The 17,379-nt window shown below is 38.5% G+C and overlaps 1 protein-coding gene across 3 annotated transcripts in view; it reads right to left on the bottom strand.

Annotated features, from left to right (window-relative positions):
- Positions 1-1,124: 1,124 nt before the first annotated feature.
- The window catches only part of GLRA2 (glycine receptor alpha 2), a 175,115-nt gene continuing 158,860 nt past the window's right edge, over positions 1,125-17,379 (bottom strand). For all 3 annotated transcript variants that reach the window (XM_070603732.1, XM_070603733.1, XM_070603734.1), the window contains one exon: positions 1,125-2,657. In XM_070603732.1, coding sequence (XP_070459833.1) covers positions 2,379-2,657 — 279 coding nt within the window. In that variant the 3' untranslated portion in view covers positions 1,125-2,378. The remainder of the gene's footprint in view (positions 2,658-17,379) is intronic.

Genomic DNA, 17,379 nt, shown 5'->3' with positions numbered 1-17,379 from the left:
AGCTTCTTGCCCAGTGGATGACTAATACTATTCATAATAATAATAATTTTATTATTATCTATTAGTTATTGAGAATTTATTATGTTAGATACCAAGCTAATGGCTTTACTTGCATTTTTCTCAGTTCATCCTCTTAAAACTCCATGAAACAGGAGCTATTCAGAAAATTCAGGTAACTTATCCAAGATCACACTGTTGATAGTTGGCTGAGCTAGCGTTTCTTTTTTTTTTTTTTAACTAGAGATTATTTTATTTTATTTTTTAAGACTGGCACCTGAGTTAACATCTGTTGCCAATCTTCTTTTTCTTTTCATTTTCCCCAAAGTCCCCAGTACATAGTTGTATATTCTAGTTGTAGGTCCTTCTAGTTCTGCTATGAGGGATGCTGCCTCAGCATGGCTTGATGAATGGTGCTAGGTCCGTGCCCAGGATCTGAACCGAGAAAACCCTGGACCACTGAAGCAGAGCACACAAACTTAACCACTTCGCCAAGGGGCCGGCCCCTGAGCTAGCCTTTCTATCTCCAAAATTCATGCTTTAGCCATTCTGTGTTATTGCTTTCAATGGAAATGATTCAATATTTGAATAAGTTTAAAAGGCCATAAACATCAACTTAGAAATCCACATCTTTCTGAAAATATTACAATGGATGTCTTTGGTTAAGGAAAATCTACAGGGGTCAAGATGAGTTACCTTTATTTCACTGGGGCTCAGAATTTTTTTTTCATCATGGAACTTCCTGACAAAATCAGGATGGGTAGGCAGATAGGTTTCTCTTTTAAATTTCTTTTCACTTTGATATTTTCCCCAGTGCTCTTGGAACTTTTCCATATCTCATATGAAGTACCCAGTGAAATCCCAGGCCAGCTCACAATGGCTACTAATTCTGCTCACAATAGCTACTAATACTTCCACGTCTCCATTTCCCTGTTTCTACAATGAGAATAACGTATTTTTTCTTTCTTCATGGGGATTCTATAAGCTACAATTATATTATAACAATAATATAATAGCTATATAGGTGCTTCAAGCTTATGAGGAAGACCAGAAACAAAAATCCAAGTTACCGTTGTCAACTAAATTATTTACATTGTAGTGCAAAAATGGAAAGACTATTAGAGAAGTTCTGTGGCACACATAGCTTTATTGAAATTGAACAAATATTTTTTTAATAACCCCTTTTACAGCACATGTAAAATTTAATTTTTTCATTATATTTTTACAGGTTGTCTTTTATCTGAGTAAGCAAAAATACGTCTTTTATTTTTTTCTTACTTAAAACATGTAGCCAGGATTCAAACCACGTAGCTCTGGTACCAAAAAGGCAACGGGTTATGAAAATCACAGTACAATTTTAAAATTCTTTAAGTTAGTTAAGGATATTTAAAACAATATTCACTTGGATTGACAGTAGAAATCATGGGTCAGTTGACATTAGTACTAGCAGTTACACCTACGATGAGAGCAGAAATGTGAAGTTCAAGCTAATATGAGCTACACCGTTCAGGACACACCGTCTCCATAAATACTGCAGCTGAGAGGTTGCGATGGCTGAGTCACGCTTGAGCGCTTAAAGTCGCATGTAAATATAGCCAAAGCAAAAAAAATATAGTGCGCTAAGTTGGATCTAAAATAAAATGGGCATTTTTTTTTAACAGAGTATACTATCAAATCAATTACACAATACACGTTTTAAACCCCAAAATGACATCTAGGAAAGAAAAATAATATTAAAATGCACACCTACACGGACAGTAAAGTAGAAATCTGTTCTTTGTGATTGGTGTTTATTTGTTGTTGTTGTTGTTTTCTTGATAAGTAGAAATAATTTACGACCCACAAAAGGATTTCTCAGGTGAAACACTAATTACAGACATTGTAAAGAATGTAGCTTAGGAGGCTTATTTTAAAAACGAGGCAGCATTTTCCTGAAAAAGTTTGGTCCTCAACTCGCTATAGGCTAGTCACTATGGTCAGATGATAAGCATTTTCCTTGTATGTGAGTGTATTTGTTTTAAGCTAACTTTTCAGTACCAGAATTAGTCAAAACCAAACCAAATCAAAAGACAAATAACCCTCAAGAACTTGACCTTGCATATCATGTCTAATTAATGCATCATCTGAAAGAATAATCCTAAGGACTATGAAGGGAATTATGCTTACATGATTCTGCAACACCTTAATTTTGTGCAAACATTTTCCCTCATTGCCTGGATAACTTATCTTTATTCATGTAGGTGCCAGGAAACCCACTCCCATGATCCTCCCTCCCCCCGCCCCCAGTCTTCTCCTTTGTCAAAGTGATATAAAGACAATTTCACTGTGTATTTACAAGCACAACACTTAGGCAAGAAGGTCCCAGGATCTGACGGACACATCTATTTCTTGTGGACATCTTCATGCCGAATGATCTTGTATGTGATCCAGTAAAAGATGTTGAAAATAAGGAAGGCCAATGGGAAGGCAGCTCGAGATATTGTGTCAATCCTTTTTGCCCGGTCCACAAACTTCTTCTTGATGGCATCTGCATCTTTTGGGGGTTGTGGGATCGGGTTGGCAGGTGTGGCCTTGACAGCTGTTCCATCTTTCACTTGGAGGCAGTGACCCATCCCATAACCACTGAAATTAAAACGACTTTCACGAGTAACATCTTCTTCCTGGGAGAATAAAAACAGAGGAAGCACAGATTGGTTGTCAGTCAAATCAGATGGAAGATGCTTAAAATTCTTCAGAAGTAAAAGGATAAATCACAGTTAACTGGCAGAGTGGGAGGCTTTTGGAATGGGGAGTTCTCTTTCAAGTTCAACTCAATTATTCATGGAACAGGTACAGTTCATTAACTTTTCAGACTGAGAAATTAAGGGTAAGAATAATGACTTTGAGGTCATTTTAATTAATTAACAAACAGAAATACCTACGTTATATTTAGCACTGACTTTCCCAAAATCTAGTTTATTAATCCATACCTCTGAATAGACTGTTTTAAAGCCAAGTCCCCAAATCTCAATATTATACTCTAAATCTATGAAGAGGACTATTCATTTATTCCCTCACTCACTCATTCATTCATTCAAAAAAGCATTTACTGAACCCCTGCCGTATACCTGGCCCTGAGCTAGGAACTTCTGATATTGTGGCCCTTTCACAGTCCAGTTTCTTCCATTGACATTGGCTTTAATGTTAGATCTAAGATTAACCCTTTAAATGTATACCTGTTTGCCCTTCAGCTTCTAGTTCATCTCACTTATATAGCAGAGATTAAATATTCATTATTTCTTGTTGAATATTTCTACCATAGCTAATTTTTCTAGTGTCAATTTTTTTTTTTGAGGAAGATTAGCCCTGAGCTAACTGCTGCCAATCCTCCTCTTTTTGCTGAGTAAGACTGGCCCTGAGCTAACATCAATGCCCATCTTCCTCTGCTTTATATGTGGGATGCCTACCACAGCATGGCGTGCCAAGCGGTGACATGTCCACACCCAGGATCCAAACTGGCGAACCCCGGGCCACCGAAGCAGAACGCGCGCACTTAACCTCTGAGCCACCAGGCCAGCCCTTCTAGTGTCAATTTTTAACATTGATTCTTTGGCTAGTTATTTATGGCAACCATATTTAAACATGTGTCATTTTAGCTGATGTCAGTGGCATTTTGTATTGATTATTTCTACGTGAATTAGATAAAAGACTGAAAAATTATAACCTCAGGGTAAAGAGCAAATGGCCTTAGTAGAGACAAATGTATGGAATCTGGGTGTGTGGTTGGGTCAAAATGATGGGGTTGAAAAGGTGGGGTTGAAATGACCTGCTTAGTAAAAATCTAGTTCTAAAAAGGCATTGATTGAATCATCTTCTTCTGCAACTAGATTACTGCTTTCCAAAATACTGTGCAACCCCTCTGAATCACCAAAATCACTGTGCTCTTTATCTTGCCAGATAGTGATAATGATTATGTTTCTCAAAAGACAAGACAATTTAGTATTAATTTTATTTCGTCCATGTTTAATGCATGTCAGTTGTGCCTTCAGCCACATATAAAAGATAGACTGAATGAAGGACTTTTAACATAATATGAATGAGAAACCAACTGTAATCCAAATGGAATGGCAAGCACAAATGTGTCGGGAAAATCAGGCCGATGCTCTCTAATAAAGTAACTATAAAACTCCTCCTTTATAAAACCATCTACCCAGTACTTTTATGTATATGGGATTGTCCTATACAAGTTGGTTGAAGACACTGTGTCTCATTTCTTAACAAAATGTAACAAAGGATTTTTCATTCAACAATTAACTCTTGAGTGTTAAGTCTATGGCAAGCATTTTTCTAGGTGCTGGGAGACAGTTGATGAAGTTGAACAAGAGCCCTACCTGCATGGAGCTTTTAGAACCCAGTGGAAGTGGCCAATCTAAAGGCATTATCATATAAGGAAGCTTGCTAAGAAAACCCAGCCTGGAAGACATTAATGGAAGATATAAATGGAAGACATTAGAATATTTCCATGTGCTCAGCTATATAAGCTCAATAATGAATACTTTAACTGGACTCAGATTCAAATATTACATCTGTTTTATTTGCCTTAAGATGCGAGTGATTTATTTTATGGATGCAAAAGTTTCAAATAAGTGGAGTATTTAAAAATGTGGAATAAACAGATATATTAATCATTACAGTGTCATCCAAAGACTTATTCAGTACCTAGCAAAAATGGAAGCACACAGTCATTAGGAGGAGGGGACTTGCTAGTCACATGGATTATAGGCAGTCTTGGCTTCCTAACTATTACTGGTAATTAGATCTCAACCAGTGTGTGAGAGAAGTAGAAACGGTGCCAGTTGATTTAGTAAAGAGAGATGCAGACTAGGAATTTAGATATTTGAATTCTAGGCCTGGCTCCAAGATTTACAAGCTGTGTTGAGCTTAGGCAAGATACTTAGTTTTTCAAGGCCTCAGGGACCTCATGCCAAAAATGTTGAGGGTGGACTAGATCTGTGGGTCTCACCTTTGGCTGCTGGGGAACTTTTTACAAGTATATGTGTGCCTGCCTCCCCTCCCAGCCTCTTCCAGACCAGCTGAATCAGAATCTCTGGGGATGAGAACTGAGAACCTGTATTTTTAAAACTCCAGTGACTCTAATGCAAAAGACTGGAAACCAGTGGCCTAGATGAGCTTTAATATCCAGCTCTAAAATGCTGACCCTATTCTATATTATTGTCTAAAATTACTTTTCAAGTGGAAACAATCTCTCAAAATACATTTTCCCTCATCTGCCTAAATTGACTGTGCTGTTTTTCTTTGCCGTATCTATAGAATCTTGCAAATTGCTGTTCTCACCTCTATAAACATTTAGAAACTCATGGTTAAGCATATAATTCACTGCCTGAGTGAGATAAGAATCTCTTTAAATTCCTGGGCCCCTTAAGAAATAGAAAGAGTAGTTAGCTGGTAACCTATTTTTAGCACACAAAACAAAAGGAAACCTAAATACACGTCTCTGTTTCTTTTCAGACTGCCTCATTCATTTAATGTCTGTAGTCTTTCCTCATATACTGTGAATGGATAGCTGAAGAGGCTAACTCATTCAATTGAATACCAGAGCTAGAAGAGAATGATACTAGGTTAGGTTATCATTATGTTGTACATTGCCATGCAAACTGTGGGTGCTTAATAAACATTTGTTGAATAATGAACTAAAGGGAATTTAAAGAGGGTTTTCTCTATGCTTGAAAATACTTTCCTCATTCATTCAACAGTATTTCAAATTATGCTTCTGAGCATAGTTATAGCTAATTAAATCAATTCTTTAAAATTCTCAACCACAAAAATAAATCTGTCGTAGGCAGAAATTATCCATTTAATTTTTCATATGCAGGAGATATGAATGCTAGTTGAAGGGTCTTCTTATTTACCATTATGACTCATTCAATGCCTTTTAAATATAGAACCTTAAATTATCCACATCAAAGGGTATGGTTTTGATGCAGAAAACATAATTGCAACCAATTTGAATTTTTGTGTTCTAATGAATGACTAATTGCCTTTATAGCAGGTTCAGAATAAAATGTTATGGTAATATGGCATGATTCCTTTATGAGGGCAAAGTGGAGATGAGCTTGAGTCATGGATTAACTGAAGCTAAAATAAAGAACAATCTGTAAGCACAGCTAGGTTGAATGAATTCACAGGGAGTCAGATCCTCTCAATAAGGAAGGAATTTTAGGCATATAGTCTCCATTTCTTCTAATTAGCCAGGAAACCAATTAGTTAATTATTGCTGCTGACTGGCCATCTTCAGTAACTTTGAGCAGTAAACACTTCTCACTCACTCTGTTTTGTTATTCACTGATTAAATTCCCACAGAAAATGAGTCATCCAAAGTTTCAATACATGCACTTTGATAAAATCTCCGTAAATCCTGTCTGCTGTATGAAGCACTGCCATGGCACTAGGTAATTCTTTTAAGATTTGTTATCTCATTTTATTTATTTTATGCATCAATTTTACTTATTGTGAAATTTACTCATTCCCGTGTTTGGAATAAGTCTTGTCTAGATGTGAAATTGGACCTAAAGCTGACTAGATTATTAGAATTGCATTGTAGTGAATTGTTTGTTGTAAGAAAATGATTTCAATATAATTAAAGAACAGGGTACAATACTTATAAAATGTAAGATTTTAGTGGGGCCCATATTTTCAATTTTGTTTTTATTTCCCTAGAGAGGAGGAAATGAAAGGACTCTTGAAAACTGGGGGAGTGGAAAATTCTTTCCATCACATTTCTCACCCAGATTCTTTGATTGAATTGAGTCTCCCTTCTGTTGGAATAGGAAATTGCTTAGTTGGAACTGAAGGTTATAGTGAGCCTCAATCAATACAAGGACATAATGGAGTCTCCAACCCTCCTTAGGACACAGTCTAAGTCCAAACACAGCAGATTTTCACCAAAAAAGTCCCCTGAGCAAATGAAGGCTGAATAATGCTTAATCGTGAGCCTGCCGATTTCTATCACCTGGACTTGGGGAAGAAGGATGGCCTTGAGAAGTTCTCAATTCTTCTGGCCTCAATTTCCTTCTCTGTATCACAGAGACTTGGGAATAGATATGAATAATAAACAGATATCATTTATTGATTATGACCATATACTGTACACTTAAAACTACAGTCAATCCTATCTCCAGACTGACCCTGCAAATTACATGCTTCCTGGGGAAATTGAGGCTGAGAGAAGTTATGCAGCTTCCCAAAGTTATATTGCTAATAAATAATGAAGCTAAGATTAAAATCCAGGTCTGTCTGATTCAAAGATGCTGGAAGTCTTTGATTTTTATGAATTTGTCTCTATAAAACCCCAAATGGCTTTCATTCAAGATTATGGATGAAGAATCTGACTGAACTTTGCAGAACAACAAAGCTGAGATAAAGTAAACCAAATATAATCCCTTATTGCTTAATGATGTGGTGAAATGAATTAAAACTGTCAAAGTGTCATTTTAGTGTCACAATTGCATAGTGAAAGACAATTTTTCCAAAAGAAAAGCATATCAATGGATCATCTCTTTTTCAGTGAAGGATATCATTATTATTGACTTTTGAAGAAGGAACTTTTGGTATTCATTTCTTGAGCACTTGCCATTCATGTGTTCATATTGCCAACAAATATTTATTGAGCACCTATTATGTGCCAGGTATGTGGTGAGGATATAGCAGTGAACAAGAAGACAAAGTCTGGTTTTATTGGAGTTTACATTCTAGTGTGGAAAACATACAGTAACAAGTAAAGAAATTATGTACACACACAAATATATACTTATACATATACACATATATATACACACACAAGACACTCACACACACAGATAATGATGGATGCTTTGAAGAAAAACAATCAAGGTAAGAGACTTAAGAAAGGCAGAGAAATGGATGTTTTAGATTCAGTGGTCAGAAAAGGCATAAGGAGATGCCAGGAATTATGCCATGTGCTGGGGATCCCGTGGTGAGCAAGATCAGATTCTTGCCTTCAAGGAGTTTGCAATCTTGAGATGAAGACAAACATTAATAAAATAATCATATGAATACATAATTACTATGATAAGGGCTCTGAAGGAAAATTATAGAGTGCTATGTGAGCTTATTAATGGAGGCCCAGGTCTAATCTGGCAAATTGGAGAAGCCTTTCCCTGAGGAAGTGATATTTCATTAGAAATCTGAAAAATAAGAGGCATTAAAGAGGTGATAGCAGACTTGGGAGTTGTGTGAGATGGGAGGGTTTGCTGCAATTGAGAGATGGTAGGATGGCTCCTGGAATGTAGGGGGAGAGTGGGTGAGACAGATTTTCAGAAATAATTAGCACAACCAGAGGCACTCACAACTAGAACATACAACTATGTACTGGGGGGCTCTGGGGATAAGAAAAAGAAAAAAAAAAGAAGATTGGCAACAATTGTTAGCTCAGCTGCCAATCTTTAAAAGAAAGAACCAGGGGCTAGATTATATAGAGCTTTGAAAACCGTGGTGCCTGTTTGGAGCTTTATTTTAAGAACCAAGTGAAGCAAGAGATGAATAAGACTTTTGGTTTTGGGGGGGCATAGAGAACTAAACAGAGTATAATATGAGAGAGAGTCTTGAGATTTGTACAAAGTTTTACTGGAGTTGAGATGACCGTAAGTCTCCAGAGATGGCAAGGGTAATACTGCTGAGATACACAAGGCAATGTGCAAATTATCTGTGATTCCCCTAATCTAAAGAAGACTCTGTAGGTACCTATTGGTTTTTAGTATTCATTTCCAATTTTTCTTTTTATTACTATTTTTAAATTTTGGCTTCCCAATCATATTAAAGAATAGGTAGTCAGGGACTCTGGATTTTTGTGTGTGTGTGTGTGTGTGTGGAGGAAGATTGTCACTGAGCTAACATCTGTGCCAATCTTCCTCTATTTTATGTGGGATGCCACCACAGCATGGCCTGACGAGCAGTGCTAGGTCTACAACCACGGTCCAAACCTGCAAACCCCTGGCTGCTGAAGCAGAGCAGACAAACTTAACCACTACGCCACCAGGCTGGCCCATCAGGGACTCTGGATTTTGATAGCTGACTTCCACTATTGTCTTCGCTCACCGGAGGGTGAGCTCCTGTGTGCCAAAGTCATCTCTGTTGCCCTATTCCATAGTACAATGCTGGGCCCATGATAGTTATTCAATAACTTGCTTGGAATGATCCTCTTGATTAAGTAAGGGCTCAGAAAGGTCATGCTCGCTGAGGGAGAGTAGGGGACAGTGATTTCCCTCTCTTTGCCAATTGCTGTCCTTTCTGTAGCCTCTGGATCAATCTTCCCCAAATAACTTCCATCTTATCTCTCTCACTACAGACTCAATAGCCTTGATATGGTAGAGAAGCAGGGGAAAACACAGATAGAATCTGAAAGGCCTGGGTTGAACTCACATCTTTACTCTTTCTAGATTTGTGAGTTTAGGGCAGTTCCTCAACTTTTTTGCTCTTCTATTTCCTCATCTTTAAAATGAAGAGATTAGCCATTTGGCCATTTTCTGAGTTTGAGTATAGGATTATAATGCTGGCTAGTATATTGCCTTGGGACTAATCTCTAGCTGATTGGTATGTTTAAGACTTTTCTTCTCAACCAGAGAGTAGACAGCATGCAAATAAGGGTCTTAATGTCTTCGTCCTACCCATGCCCTGATACCTTCTACCAGAGTTGGCTTTGTGGGCATGCATACTGTGCAGTCACACAGGGCTTAATGCTTAGAAAGGTCCTATACTTGCTTTAATGCTATGCTAGAGCCATCTTGAAATTCGTAATAATTTTTGAACAAGGGATAGATTGATGAAATGCCATTGGCCCATTGCTTCCATTCCTAGGCTTAATACTTTCCAACAGTTTCTCATCTCCTTAATGACCACTCCCAAGCTCCTTTGTGTGACATTCAAGGACTCCTATGTCCTGCCTTATACCTACTTCTCTCATGGGATTTCAAGATCTTGGACTTTAGTCAACTGCTTCCCTTTTCATAGAATACCCCTCACCTCTCTTTACTTGGCGAGCTCCTGCATATCCTTCAAGACTCCACTCTGCCATCATCCCATTCAGGATGACTTTTCTTGATCTCTGAGCCTGGGCAATGGGTTTCTCCTAAGCTCCTGTAGCACTTGGTACATCCCTTCATAATGGAACCTGCTGTATCACATTAAAATCAGCTGTTTACATGTTGGCCTCTTTTATGTAACCTTCAAGTGCAGAGACCCAGTTTTGCATATCTTGATAGCTTCAGTACATTAGAACAATGCTTGGCTGAAGCTTTCTATGTTGAATATATACAAAGTAAATTCTTCTTAAATGAATGGTAGAAAAAAAGTCTTTTATAATATGAAAAATCCTTTCCTTGCTTATTTATTATGTGGCTTATTTTTGCATATTGAATTTATATAAAATTAGGGCAAACCTAAACTCAACAATGTCACAAGAACTGAGGTATTTATGATCTATGTTTGAAACACTGTCCGTTATTTTTTGCCCAGTGTTAAGCTAGTAAGCAGCGCAGATAGTGTGAAAATATGTAAAATTAGATCCACCTTATTAACAACCTTAGCAAAAAATGCACACTTCTTTGCAAAGAAAATAAATGGAATAGACAAACACTCAAGAATACACAGAAATATTTTTTTCATTTATTTGTCTATCAAAAGTCAGAATAGTAAATCTAGATAAATTAAAAGCAAGTATGTATTATATATATGCAAATATTTCACCAAATAAATTAGACCTTATCAGTTATTGCCCATAGCAAAAGACTAAGGAGTATTTGCATAACACTAAGGATATCTGAACTCATATTCCATCCATTTGTGTTTGGCAAAGAGAGTAAAATTTCTATAAATCTGTGGTTATCACCAAACATCAGTTTTAAGTCTTGAAATTCTAATTAATAAAGCATTTTCTTCACAAATATCTTAAAACAAATTAATACCTGTACTGTGGTGCTGTGCACCATTTAGCTATCAGTACACAAAATCTCCTTCATTAGCCCTAATCACATATGTTATTTTTACAAGTCTGCATAAAAAAAGAAGCCAGCAGAGCCTTTTATTCAGGACAAAGCTCGCCCCCCAAAACAGGGGGAAAATATGTGGGTAAGGAGGACAAAAAGTATTCAGCGGTGGTATGAACAGGGACTCCAGAACTGATGTTACCAATGCCTACAAACACTTTGCAAGGGTTGGGGCATAGGGAGCTGAATTGGACTACGACTCCTAGTTTTCCGCTAAAACCCATCTTTCTTTCTTCTTCTAGTTGTGGGTCTTCCTTTAGCTTAGGGTTGCTTAACTGTAGTGCTATTGGCATTTGGGATCAGGTAATTATTTATTGTAGGGAACTGTGTTGTGTACTTTAGGATACTTAGCAGCATCCCTGGCCTCTACCCACTCCCTTCCCTCTTCTCTCCCAGTTGTGACAATGATAAATGTCTCCAGACATTACCTAATGTCTCCTGGGGGGGAAAATCACCCCTAATTAAGAAGCCCTGCTTTATCTGGTCACACATGTGCACATGGGGAGACTGCACTTTCTAGCTTCCCCTGCACCTGTGTGGGTCTATGCAACACATGTAGTGTCAGGAGGTCCAATCAGCTCAATCTCCAAACCAGAATCTAGTCAATTCTTACCACCCCCAACACTACATGTAGGTCTGAGCCACTTGATGGTGGGTCATCAGAATCATTCCCACCAGAATAATTGTAGTAGTCTTCTATCTGATTCCCTGGCTTTTAGACCCCCCCTCCCAACAATAATGTCTGCTCGCAACACAGCAACTAGAAGGATCGTTTTAAAATGTGAGTCAAGTCAGATCTTCATCAGCTCAAAACTCTCCAGTGGCTCTCATCTCACTCAGTAAAAGATAAGTCCTTGTAATGTCCCCTTACCTCTCAAACCTCAACTCCTGCTGCTCTTTCTCTAGCCCAGGTGTCAGCGAATATTTTCTGTAAAGTGCCAGATAGTAAATATCTTAGACTTCATGGGCCATACATTCTGAAGTATACGTCTTTTCAATGTATATTTTGAATCTAATTTTCTAAAGTGAAATAAATACTTCACTCTACTTTGGACCACACCTCTCCTAGAGCACCATATTTTTAATGGACTGGAATTATTTAAGAATAATTTTTGACTTTTGGCTCAAAATCTATAAAGCAGAAATGTTTTCGTTTAATGTCAGCTGTAGTCTTAGAAAGTAGTCTAGAAATCGATAACGTGGTTGTGATGTTTCGATTCCTCAAGAGGGAAGCAATGCCTTGCATATGGAAATTCTTTCCTAGTAGTCTCTATCGATTCTGATCTAGCTAGAATGCTCAGAAGACACTAAATTCTAAGAAGCATGAAGGTGAACATCTTCCATCTGGAGTATGAGCTGTTCAATTATTAACATCATTTACCATCTGTTCAGGGTGCAAAGTGAACATTGAGACTGTCTACACAGCACAAACTAGAGGGGGCAGGTGATCAGGGGATGACCCCATTGCCAAACTAAAAACAATAATAATGATAGGAGCAGCAACAAATAACATCAAGCATTTATTTGCTTTCTAACTTGGATAATCAAGACTACCAAATTCTCCAGACCATTATTGTTTTCCAATCTATCTATCTATCTATATGTACACACTTGGTGTTAGAAAGTGGTTACTATGTGGGGTTATCTGTTGTTTACCTGGCACCGCCACTCCTGTAGACGTGCCTTCCTAAGGCTGAGAAGAACTATGTTGCCCAGAATTCTCTTCTTCATTGGTTCTGAGTTAGGGTTTGCCAGTAAGAGGAACTTAGGAGATTTTGAAGGTGGAAGGGAAGCAGAAGCCATTATTTTGGGGAGTATGTGGGGGTCAGATTAGGCTGCTTTGTTAGACACAACAGCATTCCAGGCCTTTCTGTGGGATCCAATTTTATGATCCCATTTTAGCAGCCAGATATGGTGGCTTCTCAGATTTCCCTGTGAACACGTGCTTTTTCATCCTGAGCTTCAGGTAGATAAAGTCCCATCTTCTGACTATAGCCTTCCAGACTTTCATTTCCCCCAATTGCTCTCATATTCATATAAACCATAATTTCTATTTGAAACCCCTTATTCTGGTAGTATGTTTAGTGTCTATGTTTTCCTGACTAAACTCAGAAAGATACAGGTATATGGGTACACCATAATTTTAACTTGAAAACGTCATTTTAATGCAAGTGACTGTATTTTCTTTAAGATTTGTTGAGCATCATAACATACTAAGCTTTGGAAAGAAATAAGGATGAAAAAGACAGAGTCTTGCCCTTGAAGTCAGTGTGGAATTGGGGGATGGGGTCTAGAACATGTAGACCAGTGGTTCTCAACAAGAGTGATTTTGCCCCCCAGGGGACATCAGGCAATGTCAGGAGACATTTTTGGTTGTCACAACTGGGGACAGGGTGCTATTGACATCTAGTGGGTAGAGGTCAGGATACTGCTAAACATCCTACAATGCACGGGACAGTCCCCCACAACAAAGCATGAATTATCTAGCTTCAAATGCCAATAGTGCTGAGGTTGGGAAACCCTGATATAGACAAATGATTCCAATATAATGTGTTGTCTGCTCTTATAAAGGAATGCACAGGCCACATGATACTATGGAAGAAGTAATATAATGCTAGAGTAATTAAAGGCAAGCTAGACGGCATTCTTTCTGTAATAACATCATGGAATGTGCTGCTTCTAGAAGATATACACGAATATTACAGATATGTTACAGAAAAGCAACCCATGTAAAGGCAGCCTCATTTTATAACTGAGCCTGCTTTTTAGTACAACTACAGAACAGCTCAGAGGCACTTGTCTGTACCATTTGTCCTGGAGTTAATATCTTTTAATTTTCCTGTATCTTAATCAGGGAGGATTTGCTACAAAGGACAGAAACCTACTCATGGTAACCTAAATAAATGGGGGATTTCTTTAAGAAATTACTATAAAAGTTATTGTAAGAAAATCTCATGAGTCTCCAAGGATAGGGAAGCAGTGCCAGGTAAAGGTAAGAAGCCTGGGTTCTGGATCCAGAGCTCCTGGTTTCAAATCTTGGCTCTGCCACTAACCAGTTTGGGAGCCGAGTAAGTCACTCAAACCTCTACGTGCCTCAGTCTCTTCTGCAGTATAGTGGAAATAATGATGTCTTCCTTACGGGGTTGTTGAAAGGATTCAGTGAGATAATGCACATTAAGGGCTTATAACAGTATATGGTATATGGTAGGTTCTCAATAAATGTTAGCAATGACAATGATATTGATGATGGTATAAGCAGGTCTACCCAACCCAGTAACTCCAGTGAGCGAGTCAGGAAATGGGATTATTCTCAATCTCTCAGAGCTGTTATTCTCTCCCAGTTCTGCTTCTCTCCTTTCAGCTTCCTTTACTTATGCATGTTCCAACTGGGCCACCCCGGCCTCACCCCTAGGGAAACCTTTTCAGCTCAGGTCCTTACTATCATCTAATTAGAGTACGAGAGATTCTTCATTCAAATTATTGAAAAAGAGAATCTCATTGATGTCCCAGTTTATAGACTTTTGTCCTCGGGTCAGTGGATAGGAAAAGGAGTAGGAGAAACCAACAGGGTAGCCTGAAGCCAGGGTGAGGGGCAAGGGAATCCTTCCAGGTTGGTGAATGTTCCTGAAAGCAAACCACATAAGGAACCATGGAAGGAACGAGAGGCTGGCCTTGAAAACTGGTGAGCCTGGCTCATATGACAGGAGTTTTCAAAAGAATGAAGAGCATTTGTACTTATGACTCTAAGGCTGCTAATCAGAAACAATTGGTTGACATTACAGGGACAGAATTCAACTCAATATGAGGAAGAACTTTTAACAACTCTATAACTGAACATGGAGCACAACACCTTGGAAGGTAATGAATTCTTTATTGCTAGAGATAGTCAAGTATTTAATCATTTGTTAGAGATGTTGGGTATTGATGTAACGTGGGTTAGGGGACTGGTTGACCATTTATGTACCTTCTAATTGTGGGAGTCTCTGATTGTGTATGAAAATCGCTAAGATAAGAAGTCCAGGAGGGCAAACCACATTGAAGGTGCTGACCCAAGTGCAGGAAAGATGTATTCAACAAGCTGTGCCCTGCTATGACCCTCTGTGATCTCCTGGAAGTTTCTAGTCATTCTGATCCCATTTTAAGAAACCCTGCTCTAATATAATCAACCCCACAGCAACAGTTTGGTTCAGGTGTATTTTCTCTTTCAATTATCTTTGACTTGCAAAACATTTTATTTCATCATTTCTAATGGTTTCATTTTAAGAAGCAGGTCCCTTGCTGCTGTTATAATTTTGAAGAAGATCCTAATATAGAATATATAAAATATATAACAGAATAATAAAAACCCTAAAGTAGTAACGTGTAACCTCACATTATGTAAAGAATTAGGCACCGAATGGATGTATTTTTAGAGGTTAACACACCATGTTTGTGGAGGCCTATCTTTATTGTATCTAGTTTTGACAGCCTAGAGGCTCCAAGCTGTAACAGCAACCTTCCAAATAGTCACTTTTTTCTTTCTCCTCCTCCCTCCCACTGTTCAATTTCTGCTGAAAGGAGCTCAGAGGGAGAAGAATTAATGCTGTTGGCCGTCAAAGTTTGGTGAGCTGTTTGTTTTTGCAGGAGGCTCAATAAACTCAAGAACTGGCAACGCAATCAATAGCATTGGATCTATATTTGGTCTTGCCCTTGATCCCTTCCTACTGACTTTGAAGATGAAAGCGTCATGATGAAATCACCCAGGTGTGACTTGGAGAAGCATTAGGAGGTTTTGACAGAGGGGCAGTGAGGCATAGCCTGAGGAAAGAGATGTCTGTAGACCATCACTTCATGGCTTTCCATAGCTGCAGAACAAGCACATTTTCTCCAGGTGAAAACTATAAACCTGCTTTCTCTGGCCAATCTGATTTCCTTGTGAATTTGATCCTGGTAAGCTAGGTCTTCTCTAATGAATATAGACTGTATGTTCTGTTTTAAAATTAGCAGTTACTGAAGCAGATGAGCACTATAAAACATCAGGAGGCACTTTCCTATTGCTTCTCCCAAGGACATTCAAAGCAGCGAAGTGAACCGGAAACACAATCTATGCTCCATTATTGTGGCTTATTAGTTTTTCAGATCATCTAAGCCCTAGCTCTCTCCTCCCTTCCCTGCAACCATTTGTTCACTAGCACTTCAACTATAGCTTCTTGTAAGCAACTCTTACAAAAGAAATTAGGAAAAGGAAAATGGAAAATAATGGATAAAATGAGGCGTTTGGTTTTTGGAGCGTTGGTGGTGCATTTCCAAGATCTCTTCTCTCTGCTTCATTACTATGGTTACCAGATTTAAGATTTCAGACAGAAACATGTCTATAGGCCCAGAGGGAAGAATGACTGCAGTAAACACAGAAGACAGAGATGGAGCACAATTCGAAAATAATACCAGTATCTGTTGATCTAATTGTTAACCAATTAAGTTTCTAGTTTAGAAAGTGCTTGAAGGTGTCCAGCATAGTACTTGGCACTTAATGGGAAATCTGCCTTCTTTTCCTTTTCAAAGTTATAGTTAGAGGCAAAGGGGAAAGCTTATGTGGTTATAAGATATCTTTTCATAGAAAACAGACATAAGTCCTGGGTAGGTGTCTCTGTCATCCCGGTGTGTACTTCCTTCTAAGGCAGATGTCACACCCAGATGAGGATGACACAACTTCCACACTGCAGGCACAGATCACTGCATGATAAGCCCACTGGGTCACAGGCATCACAGTCCTCAGGTGGGGTGTGAGTGTGGGCTGGTAAGACAAGGGTGAGGGGCTCAGTGAATTTTAGTAAGATGCAACAGTTAGTGCAAGGTACACCTCACCTCCTGTCCCTGTCCTCGTAGCAACCAAACAAGGACCCTTGTTACCAGATCTGTGACTGTCTCTTAAGGGTATCTGAGAAGGTGTAAGCCGGAGAAGGTCACAGGAACTTGTTTACCTGGCCTGATACACCCTGAAAGCACTTTTTTGTCATAACTCAAAGTAGGAAACATTTTTCATTACCAACCGGGATGCACACGTGCATACACTCCCACACACATTAATATATATAAGAGAAACAAAAATTGCACAAGGTGGTATTTACTTTTCCAAAGCATGATGCACTCTGATATTTTCTAATTTTCTTCCTAATTTTGATTTTTCAAAAAAGCTGGTGGTGAGCCACTGAACTGACTTCATGACCTACAAGTCAATCACACCCCAAAGTTTGCAAAGTACTGTGTTTAATGATCTTGCCTGGTTTCTTCGTTGTCAGTATTCATTCATCAAATATTTACTGAGCGTTTGCCATATGTTAGG

This window comes from Equus przewalskii, chromosome X (genome assembly GCF_037783145.1).
Source record: "Equus przewalskii isolate Varuska chromosome X, EquPr2, whole genome shotgun sequence".
Classification (NCBI taxonomy): Eukaryota; Metazoa; Chordata; class Mammalia; order Perissodactyla; family Equidae; genus Equus; species Equus przewalskii.
The sequence above is the reverse complement of the archived record's forward strand: the minus strand, read 5'-3'. Positions and strand labels throughout refer to the sequence as shown.